Source organism: Phacochoerus africanus, chromosome 11, assembly GCF_016906955.1.
Source record: "Phacochoerus africanus isolate WHEZ1 chromosome 11, ROS_Pafr_v1, whole genome shotgun sequence".
NCBI classification, from domain to species: Eukaryota; Metazoa; Chordata; class Mammalia; order Artiodactyla; family Suidae; genus Phacochoerus; species Phacochoerus africanus.
In genome coordinates, this window is record NC_062554.1 from 116,337,127 (window position 1) to 116,351,262 (window position 14,136).

The 14,136-nt window shown below is 39.7% G+C and overlaps 1 protein-coding gene across 1 annotated transcript; it reads left to right on the plus strand.

Moving 5' to 3' along the window:
- Positions 1–529: 529 nt before the first annotated feature.
- On the plus strand, positions 530–13,698 carry CACYBP (calcyclin binding protein). The gene is made up of 6 exons (XM_047752789.1): positions 530–788; positions 5,052–5,271; positions 8,066–8,162; positions 8,396–8,495; positions 10,028–10,125; positions 13,139–13,698. The coding sequence occupies exons 1-6, from the start codon at positions 768–770 to the stop codon at positions 13,293–13,295; spliced, it is 693 nt and encodes a 230-aa protein (XP_047608745.1). The 5' UTR covers positions 530–767; the 3' UTR covers positions 13,296–13,698.
- Positions 13,699–14,136: the final 438 nt, after the last annotated feature.

Sequence of the window (14,136 nt, forward strand, 5' to 3'; positions counted from 1 at the left end):
ACGCAACCCCACCTCCTACTGCGACCGGTGATGACGCCACCACGTCGTATACGCTAAATCCTGACGTCCCCAGAGCGCGAGAACCCAGTGAAGACACAACCGTTCCCCTCAGGATCCTGCGCACTTAATGTCCTCGTTTTTTCCCGTTTTAGCACATGTAGGCTCGCCTTTATCCCTTTTTTCGTCCTTCACTCGCATACGTTCACAGTCTTAAACAAGATGGCCGACGAAGGGGCCCCGGGTCCTAGAGCGCACCGAACCAGTAGACTCTCTAGTCAACTTCCGGTTTAGGCCCCGAAGATTGGTGCGTTATTTCCGGGGTGGTTTAAGGTAAGCAGAAGCGGCGGTTTCGAGCTGCGACTGCGCAGTCGGCGCGATGGGGTCAAAGTAAATTACGTACAGTTGCCCAGGCAGGAAGGAAGAGGCGTTACTCTTCTCGAACTGCCGGTGTGATCGCGAGAGTTGAGCCGTTGCTAGGGGGCGAGGTGGGCGGGGCGGGGCCAGGATAGGTAGGGCGGGGCCAAGCCCTATAGGCGGTGCTGGAGCGGGGTGGGCCTTCGGTGACGGACTCGCGAAGGTTCCAGAGGCGCCGCGTGCCGGAGGCCGGCTGCTCTCTCGCTTAGAGTCGGGCGTGTTCTCAGGCCACGGCCACGGCCACTGCGACTCGTGTCCGTGCGATCTGCGCTTGGAATCAGCGCTCTCGTTGCGGCGTTCCTGTTCTCATCCTGTACCGGTGGAGCTCGGGCCTTGCCTGACGCAGCTCGACCATGGCTTCAGCTTTGGAAGAGGTAAGGGGTCTGGCCTCATCTTCCTCCCTCGGCCTTGCTAAAGCTTCCCGCTGCGTCCTTCGCCCCACCGCCCTGTTTCCCCTATCGAGCTGCGCTGCGGCTGCCGGCGACACCTGCCTGTCTGGCAGCTTTCCTGCGTCCTTGGGTTCCCGCGCTTCCCCGCGGCCTCCCACCCGCCCAGCTGTGGCGGCCCCGGTGCCGACCGGCCACTGCGGGCCTTCGGGGCTTCGCTTACCCCGGAAAGTTGCCGTTGGATGCCTTCCACAACCCCGGCCGGCGGTCGGCGCTGTAGGTGAGCGGAGGTGTGTTGCGGTTCTCGGCGGCAGGTGGATCCAACCGTGGACCCAAGAGCTGGTCACCTTCACGTTATCCTCAGGCTCTTTTCACTCCTTGTACACCAGCCTTTGGACGTGAAGCTTTGTTAAATTAAAGCTGATTGCAAAAACTGAGAGTCGTTCCACTGAGAGGGCAGTTGGAAGGTGAGAAGTCCGCAGTCCTAGCACTTAAATTCTCTGTTATGTTTTCTCTACACATACTTTGGGCAAGTTATGGTGCCTCTCTGGGCCACAGTGGTATCCATTTCACAGAGTTGTAAACAGTGCTTGGCAAAACAATTGTTTGCTATGTGCGTTTTAAAAAATAATTATATTGGGAAATTGGTTGTAACTTTTTTTTAAAGCTCTATAAACTCTTAACACAGGTGGCTTAACTTTTTGGAGATTTAGTTTGTGCAATTACAAAATGGGAATAATAATACTTGCAATGACATTACTGTTAATCACAGTGAATTGTTGGGTTTCCACTAACTAGATTTACTCCCTGGGAATCTTCTGCTTAATATGAACAAGACTGGGAAATCCTCACATTTGACTTTTTAAGTCGAAGAATTTGCTTTAAATGAAAAAGTGTGTATGTGTTTTAAGTATTATTGTGGATAATGTGCCACAAGTTTGTTAGGAGTTTTAAAGATAGGTCTTAGGGTACCACGTGCCCTCAGGAAAGACTCTGAAGTGATTGTACATACACGAGTTGCTCAATATTTATCCCTTTCAAAGTAACAGGCTTTCTAATTGCAGTGTATAAGTTTAGGGACATTTGGGGGTTTTCTTTTTGTTTGATATAAAATTCGCTGTTTTTACCATCTTAAAGTGTATAATGCAGTGCTTTTTTTAGTATATTCACAGTGTTGTGCAACCATCACTATATGATTCAAGAACATTTTCATCATCCCCAAAGGAAACCTATTAAGTGGCCATTAGGCGGTCACTTCCCATTACTCCTCTTCTGCCAGCAGCCACCAGTCTGCTTTCTGTCTCTATGGATTTGCCTATTCCGAGCATTTCATCTAAATGGAATCTTAAAGCATATGACCTTTTTGGCCTCTTAGCGTTATGTTTTCAAGTTCATCCATGGTGAAGCATATACTTTTATGGCTGAATAATATTCCATTGTATGTATATACCACATTTTGATTCATAAATTATGGACATTTGGTTGATTTTCACTTTGATTATTATGAACAATGCTGATGTGAATATTTGTGTACAGCTTTTTATGTGGGCATAGGTTTTCAAATCTATGGTATATATGGAGGAGTGGAATTACAGAGTCATGGTTAACTGACAAACTGCTAAGTTCTTTTCCAAAGTGCACTATTTTTCATTCCCACAAGCAGTGTATGAAGGTTCCAATTTCAGTTCATCCTCAGCAACTCTTATTTGCTGGAGTTTGTTGTTGTTTGTTGATGTTAGTCATCCTGGTGGGTGTGAAGTGGTATATCATTATGAATTTGATGTGCATTTCCTTAAATGACTAATGATGTTGAGCATCTTTTCATGTGCTTGGTGGTCATTTGTACATCTTTGGAGAAATGTCTGCTCAAGTCCTTTGCCTGTTTTGAACCACTTTGGTTTTAATGCTTCTTAGTGAAGAACTTGGAAATAAGTTAGAAGAGAAAGCTTGAATATATTTATGATAGGAATAAAAAGGAGATGTGATTTTGCATAAGGAAGATAAATGAATGCCTAGAGAAATTAGGTGAGAAACTGCTGTAGATATCTTAAAGATATTTACAGGAAAAGCACCAAAGGGATCATTATTACTCATTTCAAATGTGTAAATAAGAGAACTAAGGAATTATCTTAAACAGGCCTGCTGTAAGTTGCTTCAGACTTAACAGTGGATATCTCATTTTTGTAGTGCTGTAGAGCCAAACTGGCTGTAAAGAGGGTCTGGGCATACATTGCTAAATTCACAGAGTTCTGAGTCTCCTAGAAAAAGGATCCATATTGTTTAGAATTTATACATTTTCTTTTTAAAAAAAAACTAAATCCCTACTCTGGAAACAAAACATACTCATTGTACATTTTAAATGTTTTAATCATATTATTAGAATCAGCGTGACTTTTTAAAGAAATTATAACAAAAAGATTGCTTTGGGAGTTCCTTTTGTGGCTCAGTGTGTTACGAACCTGACTAGTATCCATGAAAATGCGGGTTCGATCCCTGGGTTTGCTCCCTGGGTTAAGGATCTGATGTTGCCATGAGTTGTGTTTACGTCTCAGATGAGGCTCGGATCGTGGGTTGCTGTGGCTGTGGCCGGCAGCTGCAGCTCCAATTTGACCCTGAGCTTGGGAACTTCCATATGCTGCAGGTGTGGCCCTAAAAAGCCCCCCCCCCCAAAAAAAAGATTGGTTTGAACTAACAGCATCGTGGTTCTATGCTCGAAAGATGAGTTGCAGTTTTTTGCCTTAGTAATAAATGAATTTTGAGAGCCGGAGATAGAATGTGGACCAGAGACTGGGCGCACAGACTTTTTAAACCATGTTTTTAGCAGTCACATACAGGCAAAACAAGAGTATTGGAGTTAAGTGAGATAAAAAGACTTGTGATAAAAGAGTTCATTTTTCTGTTTTTGCATTTTCTTCTTCCTTTTTTTTTTTTTTTGTCTTTTGTCCTTTTAGGGCCACACCTGTGGCATATGGAGGTTCCCAGGCTAGGGGTCCCATCGGAGCTGTAGCCACCTGCCTACGCCAGAGTCACAGCAACGTCAGAGCCGAGCCGTGTCTGCAACCTACACCACAGCTCACCACAACACCAGATCCTTAACCCACTCAGCGAGGCCAGAGATCGAACCCACAACCTCATGGTTCCTAGTCGGATTCATTTCTGCTGCGCCATGACGGGGAACTCCCCTGTTTTGCATTTTCTAATACTATTAAGAAACATAAAGACTTTAAAACTGTACTTCACATATTATACTGAGTTATCAAGCATTTAAATATTTTTATTTTGAGCATTATATGATCTCAGGCTATAATATCAAAGTCTTCCCTTCAAATTGCTAGTATCAAGACAGATTGTAAAGTCATTTTAAGAAAAAATGAATCCCCTGTTTAGAAAGATCTTACAAATTTGCATTGTCAGAGGATAACCGAGGAAAAGTTTTTAAGCTCATTAATTTTCTAACAGTGTCTTTGACTCTTAACCTCACAAAATCTTGGCTCTGCCCCTGGAAAGAAATAGCAGTAGCTTTGGATAGGCAATGTCTTGGTGTAACAAATAAGAAGCAGGTGGCATTTCCAGTGATCCAGGATTGTGTTTTATGTTGGATTATTTGCCCAGGTTTTTACCCTTTACTGTGCAACCAAACCAGGTCCCAGACTTCTGATGGTAAAAGAAACCTGGAGCTTCAGAATCAAACTTATTAGAAGAAATATCTTTTTTTTTTTATCTTTTGTCTTAAAAATGTAAACTTTTATATATATTATTTGGGATAGGAAGATCAGTGAGGACCAGTTAGTGATGGAAAGTAGAGGATAACCTGTCAAGTTGCTGTAGCATTTCACCACACTCATCATGTATTCACTTATATCTTTTAATATTTAGAAAATTCCTAATATCTGATGATGGACTGGAAGTTACAAGGAAATCCCAAGAATTCCTTTTTGTTGAATTTCATCTTAACAAATCAGAAAATGTTTATAAATCACAAAAGTAAAAAAAAGTTAACAGTCTACCAAACTAGAAAGTTTTGGCTCGATTACCTATTGTTACTTGAAGATTAAGTTTTCCTATTTTAAAAAAAGGAAGCTTGAGTTATTTACAATTCAGTAGGCTGAACGAAAGAATCCTTGTTGCTACTCAACCCTAGAAAATTTAAATGAACCTCTTATTATTAGCTCCTATTTCAGTAAATTGAAATGACCAATGTGCACAACATCATATTATTATTTATCATAGCTAATGTGTTTTTTAACACAGCTACAGAAAGATCTAGAAGAGGTGAAGGTGCTTCTGGAAAAGGCTACTAGAAAAAGAGTACGTGATACCCTGACCACTGAAAAGTCCAAGATTGAGACAGAAATCAAGAACAAGATGCAGCAGAAATCACAGAGGAAAGCAGAACTTCTGGAAAATGAAAAGCCGGCGGCTGTGGTTGCTCCTATTACAACAGGATATACAGTAAAAATCAGTAATTATGGTATGACTTGCGCCCCCCCCCATCTAGTTCTTTCTGCCTCTGAGCAGCCTGTTCCTCAGTAGTGACCCACTAACAAAATCAGATTTTTTATTATCTTTGTCTTTCTTTTTTCTTTTTTCTTTTTCTTTTTTTCTTTTTTTAAGGGCTGCACATGCACATATGGAGGTTCCTAGGCTAGGGGTCAAATCAGAGCTATAGCCACTGGCCTATGCCACAGCAACTCCAGATCCAAGCTACACCACAGCTCACAATGCCAGATTCTTAACCCACTGACTAAGGCCAGGGATCAAACCTGCGTCCTCATGGATGATAGTCAGATTTGTTTTCCACTGAGCCACCACGGGAACTCCCCAAATCAATTTTTAAAACAGTGTATAAAGTATTTGTTTTTGGTGATTTATAAGAGAGCACCCGTCAGTTCTTACTTTATAGATGCTTTTTAAGAGATTAGAAGGGTTGAATTTCTGGAAGCTAATTAACAAGAGGTCAAGGAGTTCCCGTCGTGGTCCAGTGGTTAACGAATCCGACTAGGAACCATGAGGTTGTGGGTTCGATCCCTGGCCTTGCTCAGTGGGTTAAGGATCTGGCGTTGCCGTGAGCTGTGGTGTAGGTCAAAGACATGGCTCGGATCCCGCATTGCTATGGCTGTGGTGTAGGCCGGCGGCTATAGCTTCGATTAGACCCCTAGCCTGGGAACCTCCATATGCCACGGGAGTGGCCCAAGAAATGACAAAAAGATTAAAAAAAAAAAAACAAGAGGGCAAGATGATTAGTACAGTGATGAGTAGCAACAAGAAGGAACCTATTCTGAAATACATTAATTATACATGGAACACAGCTTTTGTTTTGGTTTTCTTCATTTTTTGGTTTTCACTTGGCCAACTATCCACTCATATTAACTGAAGAAGGGAATCATAAATTCAGGAAACATTTTTGAGCATCTAATATGTGCCTTTATTGTACTTGGACTTGTGAGTACACAGCAGTGACCAAGACCCAATCCTGCTCATGGTGTGGTTGGAACACATACAGCTAATACCATAACAATGTCATAATACCATTTTCCCTCAACTGATTATAGACATTTTATTTTGGAAATAGTGTAACTTGGAATCTGAGTAATGAGCTCTCATAAGGAGAGGGACAATCTTTATGCTCACAATATGTAGCACATAGTAAGTACTTAATATTTGCTTAACTGAATAGATTTATAAAGTACTATGGGAATATAGCTGTTAAAATAATTCCCCTGGGGGGGAGGAAAAGTCAGGAAGAATTGGAAGAAACATTTGAGTTTAAAGAGTGAGTTCTGGAGGTTCCATTGTGGCTCAGTGGGTTACAAACCTAATATCCGTGAAGATGTGGGTTCAGTCCCTGGCGTCTCTTGGTGGGTTGGGGATCTGGCGTTGCTGTTAGCTGCAGCTCTGATTCGACTCCTAGCCCAGGAACTTCCATATGCTGCAGATGTGGCCCAAAAAAAGCAAAAAATAGTAAAATAGTGAGTTCAGCAAGTGTAAAAAAGGAAGGCAAAGGACATGAAAGGCATCATGTTTTGAGTATTGTTATAGTAAAAAGCAATGTGTGTTTCATGTTTCAGTGATGCACTGCAGTACCATAGGAGATATGCTGTGCATGTCGTTAACTGTAGGAAACTAAGGTGGTAGGATTATGGAGTATTAACTAGGAACCTAGATTTGTGTTTAGGGAGAAATTTGGCAATGTGGAGGATGGGTTGAATGAATGGGGAGAAACAAAATGAAGTTCTATAGAACCATTTAGGACATCTTTTTTCATTGACACTGAATTTTTGTTCTATAGAATTAAGTGAGGAAAAGTCATATAGTACACAGTAAATACATGTATATTTTTATCATTTGCTTCTTGTGTGATGTTTGCATGTTTTCTTTGAAAGAATTCATCTAGGTTAGAGACTGAATAATTTGATAATAAATACTGAAATAGCCTTTTCTGGATATGTGTAGGTTAGTCAAACTGGCAGACTTGAATGAATTGGACTCCTTTTTTTCTTCCCCCTTTCTTTTTAGGGCGGCACCACAGCATATGGAGGTTCCCAGGCTAGGTGTCCAATCAGAGCTGTAGCTGCCAGCCTACACCACGGCCATAGTAATGCAGGATCCGAGCAGCATCTGCGATCTACACCACAGCTCTCGGTAACACTGGATCCATAACCCATTGAGTGAGGTCGGGGATTGAACCTGCGTCCTCATGGATGCTAGTCAGACTCGCTGACCACTGAGCCACAAGGGGAACTTCCCCTGGACTCTAAAAATTTATATTCATTCTACTTTGTCAGGGAAAGGAATTGAGGAAGCTAGGATTGCATTTTTTTGATTTGCTTAAAGAAGTAAAAATGTTTATGGAATTAGACAGTATTGATATTTAGCCAGTCAGCTTGTGGAGAATTAATAATATTTGGGAATAGGACAAAATTATTTCCATAAAAAGGGGAAATGAGCTATTCTTAAGGAATATATTTAACAATCATATTCCTCATTCTAAGGAATAAAAAGAACATGGGCTTTGTGTTCAGTAAACCTGGATCTGAATCCAACTTCTAGCACTAGCTAGATGCCTAACTTTGAATAGATTACTTAACTGCTCTGACGCTCACTTTCCTCATCTAAAAAAATTGTGTATTTTTTTCATGTGTCTGTTCCTAGATTTTTATCTTATAGTTTTTTGTTTGTTTGTTTTTTTTAATGAACTATAAGCATTTGCCATTCCAGAGATTGTATCAGACTTTACTCATGTTTTTTCTTTTTGTTGTTACCAGGATGGGATCAGTCAGATAAGTTTGTGAAAATCTACATTACCTTAACTGGAGTTCATCAAGTCCCCACTGAGAATGTACAGGTGCATTTCACAGAGAGGTGAGTTCTCATATAGGAAAGACAGTGTCTTATTATGGATTCTGTTCTTCTCAGTGTCTAAAATTCTGCTTAAATTTAGAATTAATTATCCTTTACGCTTGCTTTAAAGGTTGAGTCTTATCATCTGGGATGGCCAAATGCATATCCTAAGACTGTGCCTTTTTTCCCCACAAGAACTGAAGAGCACCTTTCCTGAGAACCAGAAAGATAATGTGTTCACTATTGTGTCGTAGGTCATTTGATCTTTTGGTAAAGAATCTAAATGGGAAGAATTACTCCATGATTGTGAACAACCTCTTGAAACCCATCTCCGTGGAGGGCAGTTCAAAAAAAGTACGTTTACCTTTTTTTGTCATAATACTGTGAAACCTTATGCATTTACCTGGCCAATTTATAATTAGATGAACTAGAACTGATTTATCTATCCTGTTGCCTGTTTTGTAAATTTTTATATGAACATACATTCATACGTTATCTGTGGCTGCTTTTGTGCTACCAACAGATGATGTGGCCCACAGAGCCTAAAATATTAATTATCTACCTTTACAGAAAAAGTTTGCCAGCTCCTGATCTAGAATAATAGATTATAGTAAGAATATTGCATTAAAATCAGGAGGGCATTGAATAAAATGAAAATGATTAAGAATGAAACTTGAGGGTTTGGGGTTGGTTGTTTTTTTTTGCTTTTTAGGGCCACACCTGTGGCATATGGAGGTTTCCAGGCTAGGGGTCTAATTAGAGCCACAGCTACAGCCATGCCAGATCTGAGCCGCATCTTCAATCTACGCCACAGCTCACGGCAACGCTGGATCCTTAACTCACTGAGCGAGGCCAGGGATCAAACCCACGTCCTCATGGATACTAGTCAGGTTTGTTACTGCTGAGCCATGATGGGAACTCCCAGTTTTATCATTTACTAGTTGTGACCTTGGGGAGCTCAGTTAATCACTGTCTACCTTGGTTTTCTCATTTGTTTTACGAAATTGAAATGATACACTAAAATGATATATATATAAAGTGCTTCAGTTAATGGTAGTAACTATAAGTATTAATGTGTTTTTGCTACATAAAAGGAATCAAGCACTAGCCTAGTTGGATTAGTAGAAACTATAAAACTTTGAAAAAATATTATTCATAACTTAAACTAATTGAGATAATCCCTCTTTCCTAATTTAAATAAATGAAGTTTAATGCATCTGGTATAAAGATGTGCCATTCTTTTTGTTTTTACAGTTATGTAGCAGCTTAAAGGCAATTAGGATATAATTTAATGATTAGCTTGTGACTCCCTGCTCCCTTCTTCATGTGCTAATCCCATAGTTGAAGTAATATTCAGAACACTCCTAGTTATGTGGATCATTGTTGAAAGAGTTTTATGTTCTTGCTGTTTACTCACCTTACAAACTCCTTAACCAGTGCTCCCTTATGATTTTCTGCCCATTTCTGACCGCTTTATGTTACTCTCGCCTTAAGTCTTAAAAGTCAGCCATTCCTCTTTTTTGAGAGTCTTCCCTTGGAGCCTTTCTCCTTCATATGTCAACTGTCTAGAAGGCCCTGTTTCCTGGATCTTGACCCATACCTTAGATTTCATCTCAGAAAGGTCTTTCTATTCAAGTTCCTTCCTCAATCCCCATTAACACCCTCTTTAACTTGGTAGTACTTAGTATTTGAAGGTTTTCCAGTTTTGCTTATTATGAACTTTCTCCATGAGACTTCAGACTCTGGCTTATTCATAAAAGTATTACTAGCACTTAAAACAGTCCTACACATAATAGTAACTGAAGTAATTGAGTAAATAATTTTCTAAATATTCATCTTTATCTCTGTGTGTTCTAAGAAATGGCTGTTATCCACTTTTCTTCCAGGTCAAGACAGATACAGTTCTGATCTTATGTAGGAAGAAAGCAGAAAACACACGGTGGGACTACCTGACTCAGGTTGAAAAAGAATGCAAAGAGAAAGAGTGAGTCGACTTTCATTTGTTTAAGAATTGTATTCTTTGCTAAGATTATAGATTTTCAAAGGTAATAGAATTAAAAAGTCTGTAGTTTGACCCTTTACCTCTTAATGTCCACTGACTAATCCAATTATGTCTGCTTTCACCTGTCAGAGGGCACCTGAAGGGAGCTTGTGTCTAGCAAGTTGCCTTTTAAGGAGGTCTTTGTACTTGTTGATTCTTTTGTGCTGGTGGTGCTCACCATTCCAAGAGATTCCATTTCAGTAGTTCCAGAGAGGCTAAGATACCCATAAATGGTTTTTGAATTCCGTAAAAGTTTCTGACATAAAGTTAGAACTTCACTGTCACTGGTATAGAGTGGAAATGATAAGAGTATTTTAATCCTACTTAGTAATGGCTATTCCGAAAAATGTTTAGTAGAGATACTTCCATTCTAAGTCAAAAATTCTTCTGCGCTAAATGTTCTCCTGCAGTGGTAATGTACTGCTTTTAGTCAGTCAGCCGTCCACATTGCATTTGGGATATAGTTGGTAAAGGTTAGGCATTGTCTGTGGGATTGATTTTAAATCTAGAATGAATCACCCAAGTATAGGAATCTTACTGTATCACCAGTGTCCAGTACAGAATTTGGCACTTAAAAAGGTGAATGAAAACTTAAGTATAAAGTTAATGGGCCCCTTTTGCACATTGATTGAACTAGAGGTGCTGACTACATTGAGGAATGTGCCTTTATACCACTAGGCCCAAGACTCATGCGTCTCATTAAAAGGATGACCTGTATTTATTGACATATAGTTGGTTTACAATGTTGTATTAATTTCTCTTGTACAGCACAGTGATTCATTTATATATACATAAAGTCTTTTTCGTACCCTTTCCTGTTACGGTTTATCTCAGGATATTGAATAATTCTCTGTGCTGTGCAATAGGATCTTGTTTACCCATCCTGTATACAAAGGTTCGCATCTACTAATCCCAAGCTCCCAATTCATACCTCCCCCAACTCCCCTACCACCAGCAACCACACGTCTCTTCTGTTCTGTAAATAAGTTCATTTGTGTCATAGTTTAGATTCCACATGTAAATGATAGATGGTATTTGTCTTAGTATGATCTTTATTTTAGGTCCATCCATGTTGTTATAGATGGTATTTTTTTTTTATGTCCGAGTAGTATTCCATTGTGTATGTGTATATACACACCCCATCATCTTTAGCCAATCATCTGTCACTGGACACTTAGGTTGCTTCCATGTCTTGGATATTATAAAAAGTGGTGATGGAGTTCCTGTCGTGGCGCAGTAGTTAACGAATCTGACTAGGAACCATGAGGTTGCGGGTTCGATCCCTGCCCTTGCTCAGTGGGTTAACGATCCGGTGTTGCCGTGAGCTATGATGTAGGTTGCAGACTCGGTTCGGATCCCGCGTTGCTGTGGCTCTGGTGTAGGCCAGTGGCTACAGCTCCGATTGGACCCCTAGCCTGGGAACCTCCATATGCCATGGGAGCGGCCCAAGAAATAGCAAAAAGACAAAAAAAAAAAAAAGTGGTGCTGTGAACATAGGGTGTGTGTGTACCTTTTTGAATTGTAGTTTTGTCGAGATAGATGCACAGGAGTGGGTTTTTATGATCATATGGTAGTTTTATATTTAGTTTTTTGCTTCCTGTAGTGGCTATACCAATTTACATTCCCACCAACAGTGTAGGCAGTTTCCTTCTTACCACATAACCTCTCCAGCATTTAATATTTATGGACTTCTTGGTGTGGGTGGTAAACCTCATTGTAGTTTTGATTTTCATTTTTCTAATAATTACCAGTGTTGAGCATCTTTTCATGTGCCATTTGGCCATCTGTATCACCTCTGCAAAAATGTTTACTTAGGTCTTTTGGTCATTTTTTAATTGGGTTGGTCATTACTGAGTTGTATGAAATGAGTGTGTATTTTGGAAATTAAACCCTTGTAGCATCGTTAGCAAATATTTTATTCCATTCTGCAAGTTGTCTTTTGGTTTATGGTTTTCTTTGCTATACAAAAAGCAAGCTTGATTAGGTCCCATTTGTTTGTTTTTGCTTTTATTTCTCTTGCCTTTGGAGACTGACCTAAAAACCATCCCACAATTTATGTCATAGAATGTTTTGCCTATGTTTTTTCTAGTTTTATGGTGTCATATTTTAAGTCTTTGAGCCATCTCAAGTTATTGTGTGTGGCATGAAGGTGTGTTCTAACTTGATTGATTTACATGCTGTTGTCCAGCTTTCCCAATACTACTTGAGATTATTTTCCATTATATATAGTCTTGCCTCCTTTGTGGAAGATTGTATTGGCCATAGGTGTGTGGTTTTATTGCTGGGCTCTCTATTCTGTTCCATTGACCTATATGTCTGTTTTTGTGCCAGTACCATGCTGCTTTGAGTACTGTATCTTTGTAGTATTGTCTGAGGTCTGGGAGAGTTATGCCAAGGAGAGCTTTTCTAACATGAGCTTCAGTATGTTTCCATACATAATTATGTTTTCCCTCAATGAAATTATTTTCCACATTATATGAGGAAACATGCTTTGAAAGAATAAAAACAATTAGAAAAGTAAATGCTTATTTAATTGCTAAAAATCAACTAAAATCCCAGTCCCATGTATAATCGCTTACTGTTTTAGATGACCATTCTTTGATGCATTAAATGTGGGTGTATAGTTTTCATTAAGATGAATTTGCACAGGAGTTCCCTCATGGCATAGCAAGTTAAGAATCTGGCATTGTCACTGCTGTGGCTCTGGGTGGGTGTCTGCTCTGGCATATGTTTGATCTCTGACAAGAACTTCTGTATGCTGTGGGTGTGGCCAAAAAAAAAAATTTGTGCATGTTATCAATTGGTACTCTTCCCCCCCCCATCTCCATTCCTAGACTTCCTACAGCCTGATTTATCTGTTTTCATATATAGTATATCATGATATACTATATATATTTCTCTACTTTATATAAATATATATACATCTCCATCGTTGATTGTGTTTTCTTTTTAACAGAAAGCCTTCCTATGACACTGAAACAGATCCTAGTGAGGGATTAATGAATGTTCTAAAGAAAATTTATGAAGATGGAGATGATGATATGAAGCGAACCATTAATAAAGCCTGGGTGGAATCAAGAGAGAAGCAAGCCAAAGGAGATACAGAATTCTGAGACTTCAAAGCCTTTGGGGAACTGTGATGTGGAAACATTGTTTCCAGTAAGGAAATGTTGGTGAGCTGCACAGATAAACTTGACAGATAAGTATTTACACAGCAAAGAATTCTCCATTTCCTATTGGAAAATTTATTTTAAAATAACACATTAAATACTTCCTCCAAAGATGGTTTTCCTTAGTAAGTGGGTCATTTCCTTCAAGAAAGGGTAATGCTGCAGTCCAGTGTGAAATGTAAAAAAGCAAGCGTTGCCTAATGAAAATGCCATATTGTGTGTATTTCTGTTCAGCTAAGAGGTAGAAAAGTCATTGCTTGCCTTTCAGTTCCTGACTCAGCTCCCGACGTCAGCTCCCACCAATGTAAGAATAAATAAAAATAAAACGTGAATTTTTTGCATAAAATTCAAGTTTGGACCTGTGTTTGAACACTGTTATAGAAAGGTTGATGTATGTATTTGGGGTTTTTTGGTTTTTTTTTTTTTTTTTTTTGCTTTTTAGGGCCACACCTGCACACAGCTCATGGCAATACCAGGTCCCCAATCCACTGAGCGAGGCCAGGGGTCAAACCTGCATCTTCATGGATACTCCCAAAATATATTTGTTTTTTCTGTAGTACCAGTTTTTGTAGTACCAGTTTTTTGTATGGTACCAGTTAAGTTTTGCTCTCAACCAGATAGCTTGAAAACAGTAACTATAAAGCAAAAATAAATGTGAAAATCATATCTCTTCCTATGTTCAGTGAAAGTCAGGTTTTTATTCTGTGGAGTAGCTTTACTATCTGTTCAGGAGTATGTCAGAAAAGTCAGGTTTTGGGGGAAATTATTTATTTTGGAGGGTATA

Bases quoted from the DNA above. Each gene is read 5' to 3' on its own strand.
- CACYBP (XM_047752789.1), top strand. From the start codon at position 768: ATGGCTTCAGCTTTGGAAGAG. The intron at 5,272-8,065 runs GTATGACTTGCG...TGTTGTTACCAG, and splicing joins AGTAAAAATCAGTAATTATG to GATGGGATCAGTCAGATAAG. The intron at 10,126-13,138 runs GTGAGTCGACTT...TCTTTTTAACAG, and splicing joins AAAGAATGCAAAGAGAAAGA to AAAGCCTTCCTATGACACTG.